The sequence below is a fragment of the Nanorana parkeri genome, unplaced genomic scaffold (assembly GCF_000935625.1).
Source record: "Nanorana parkeri isolate BGI_ZX_2015 unplaced genomic scaffold, ASM93562v1 scaffold3612, whole genome shotgun sequence".
In the NCBI taxonomy this organism is placed as follows: domain Eukaryota; kingdom Metazoa; phylum Chordata; class Amphibia; order Anura; family Dicroglossidae; genus Nanorana; species Nanorana parkeri.
In genome coordinates, this window is record NW_017309880.1 from 11,125 (window position 1) to 13,757 (window position 2,633).

General features: G+C 59.9%; 1 protein-coding gene across 1 annotated transcript in view; it reads right to left on the reverse strand.

The window, feature by feature from the left end:
- Positions 1 to 2: 2 nt before the first annotated feature.
- PPP1R35 (protein phosphatase 1 regulatory subunit 35) overlaps positions 3 to 2,633 on the reverse strand; it is a gene marked incomplete at its 3' end in the record, with an annotated part of 4,094 nt that continues 1,463 nt past the window's right edge. The window contains exons 3-4 of the mRNA XM_018575181.1: positions 1,797 to 1,909; positions 3 to 134 (exon numbers count right to left, since the gene is read on the reverse strand). Coding sequence (XP_018430683.1) covers positions 3 to 134; positions 1,797 to 1,909 — 245 coding nt within the window. The remainder of the gene's footprint in view (positions 135 to 1,796; positions 1,910 to 2,633) is intronic.

Below are 2,633 nucleotides of genomic sequence, written 5' to 3' on the forward strand. Positions count from 1 at the left end.
TGGGGAGGTCGGGTGCGAGGCAGCAGGGTCAGGGGCGGCAGTCCATCTACGCTCAGGTACGGGGTCTCCGTGAATCGCTCACCGGCGTCTGAAAAGGCGAAAATGTCCGGCCCGTCCACTGCGAGGACCTGAGGCTGGGGAGGAAGAGGAACGCAGATCAGGTCACATGATCAGAGCAGTGTGCGAAATTGGTGTACTGCCCTCCCCCCCCCCTATCACTGCTGTATATCTCTGTGTACTGCACCCCCCGCCTGTCACTGTGCTGTATATCGGCTCCACCTAGAGGAGAGCTCTGTGTACTGCCCCCCCGCCTGTCACTGTGCTGTATATCGGCTCCACCTAGAGGAGAGCTCTGTGTACTGCCCCCCCGCCTGTCACTGTGCTGTATATCGGCTCCACCTAGAGGAGAGCTCTGTGTACTGCCCCCCCGCCTGTCACTGTGCTGTATATCGGCTCCACCTAGAGGAGAGCTCTGTGTACTGCCCCCCCGCCTGTCACTGTGCTGTATATCGGCTCCACCTAGAGGAGAGCTCTGTGTACTGCCCCCCCGCCTGTCACTGTGCTGTATATCGGCTCCACCTAGAGGAGAGCTCTGTGTACTGCCCCCCCGCCTGTCACTGTGCTGTATATCGGCTCCACCTAGAGGAGAGCTCTGTGTACTGCCCCCCCGCCTGTCACTGTGCTGTATATCGGCTCCACCTAGAGGAGAGCTCTGTGTACTGCCCCCCCGCCTGTCACTGTGCTGTATATCGGCTCCACCTAGAGGAGAGCTCTGTGTACTGCCCCCCCGCCTGTCACTGTGCTGTATATCGGCTCCACCTAGAGGAGAGCTCTGTGTACTGCCCCCCCGCCTGTCACTGTGCTGTATATCGGCTCCACCTAGAGGAGAGCTCTGTGTACTGCCCCCCCGCCTGTCACTGTGCTGTATATCGGCTCCACCTAGAGGAGAGCTCTGTGTACTGCCCCCCCGCCTGTCACTGTGCTGTATATCGGCTCCACCTAGAGGAGAGCTCTGTGTACTGCCCCCCCGCCTGTCACTGTGCTGTATATCGGCTCCACCTAGAGGAGAGCTCTGTGTACTGCCCCCCCGCCTGTCACTGTGCTGTATATCGGCTCCACCTAGAGGAGAGCTCTGTGTACTGCCCCCCCGCCTGTCACTGTGCTGTATATCGGCTCCACCTAGAGGAGAGCTCTGTGTACTGCCCCCCCGCCTGTCACTGTGCTGTATATCGGCTCCACCTAGAGGAGAGCTCTGTGTACTGCCCCCCCGCCTGTCACTGTGCTGTATATCGGCTCCACCTAGAGGAGAGCTCTGTGTACTGCCCCCCCGCCTGTCACTGTGCTGTATATCGGCTCCACCTAGAGGAGAGCTCTGTGTACTGCCCCCCCGCCTGTCACTGTGCTGTATATCGGCTCCACCTAGAGGAGAGCTCTGTGTACTGCCCCCCCGCCTGTCACTGTGCTGTATATCGGCTCCACCTAGAGGAGAGCTCTGTGTACTGCCCCCCCGCCTGTCACTGTGCTGTATATCGGCTCCACCTAGAGGAGAGCTCTGTGTACTGCCCCCCCGCCTGTCACTGTGCTGTATATCGGCTCCACCTAGAGGAGAGCTCTGTGTACTGCCCCCCCGCCTGTCACTGTGCTGTATATCGGCTCCACCTAGAGGAGAGCTCTGTGTACTGCCCCCCCGCCTGTCACTGTGCTGTATATCGGCTCCACCTAGAGGAGAGCTCTGTGTACTGCCCCCCCGCCTGTCACTGTGCTGTATACCGGCTCCTCCTAGGGGAGGGGCTTACCTCTCGGTGCTCGGACTTCCTCTGCCGGGCGGTCAGTCTCTGGATGTGTTCGCTCGGTGGCTCCACGCTCACCAGCCCCCGGTACAGGTTCTGTTCCCGACACACGTTCAGCGCTAGAGGTGAGAAAACAGATATTAGAGGGATGCAGGCCCCTCCCACTCCCACCAGCCAATCATCTCACTATCTGAACGCTTCACTCTCTACATTGCGCTTTACTCGATACGATCGACTTAGCTCGCTCTGCACTGCGCTCTCGGCGTCAAACTCCCGCCGCGCCTGAACCCGCACTTCTTGCTTCAGGACCTCGCTGCTGTGCATTCTGGGAGCTGCGAGGGCGGCCTCCTCTCTGCCTGACGCCTCTTCATCTACGTCAAAGCGAACCTGGGGGAATAAGCAATAAAATAGGCCGGGGCTCTTGGGGGAGGGGGCGGAGCTAGTGACCGTGAGGCAGCCTCAGCCAATCCGTGAAATAAACACCAATAGCCTCACCTGCCGCGGCCCCTTCTTCCGCCCGGAGGGCTCCCGGCGCAGTATCCCTCCACCTTTGTCTGGTGTCAAGGTGATGTCCAATAGTGGGTGAGCCTGAGCCAGATCGGGGCCCAGTGGGACGGGCTGAGGGGCCCGGTGAGCCGGAACGGCACTCTCTTCTTCACATGCGGACATTCTGTGGAAAGAAAGGAAATCATTGAGGGAGATGAAGGAAGACGTCTAGGCCCTCCTGATATTGGGGCACTTCCTGTGCCTAGGCCCCCCTGATATTGGCGCACTTCCTGTGCTTAGGCCCTCCTGATATTGGAGCACTTCCTGTGCCTAGGCCCCCCTGATATTGGCGCACTT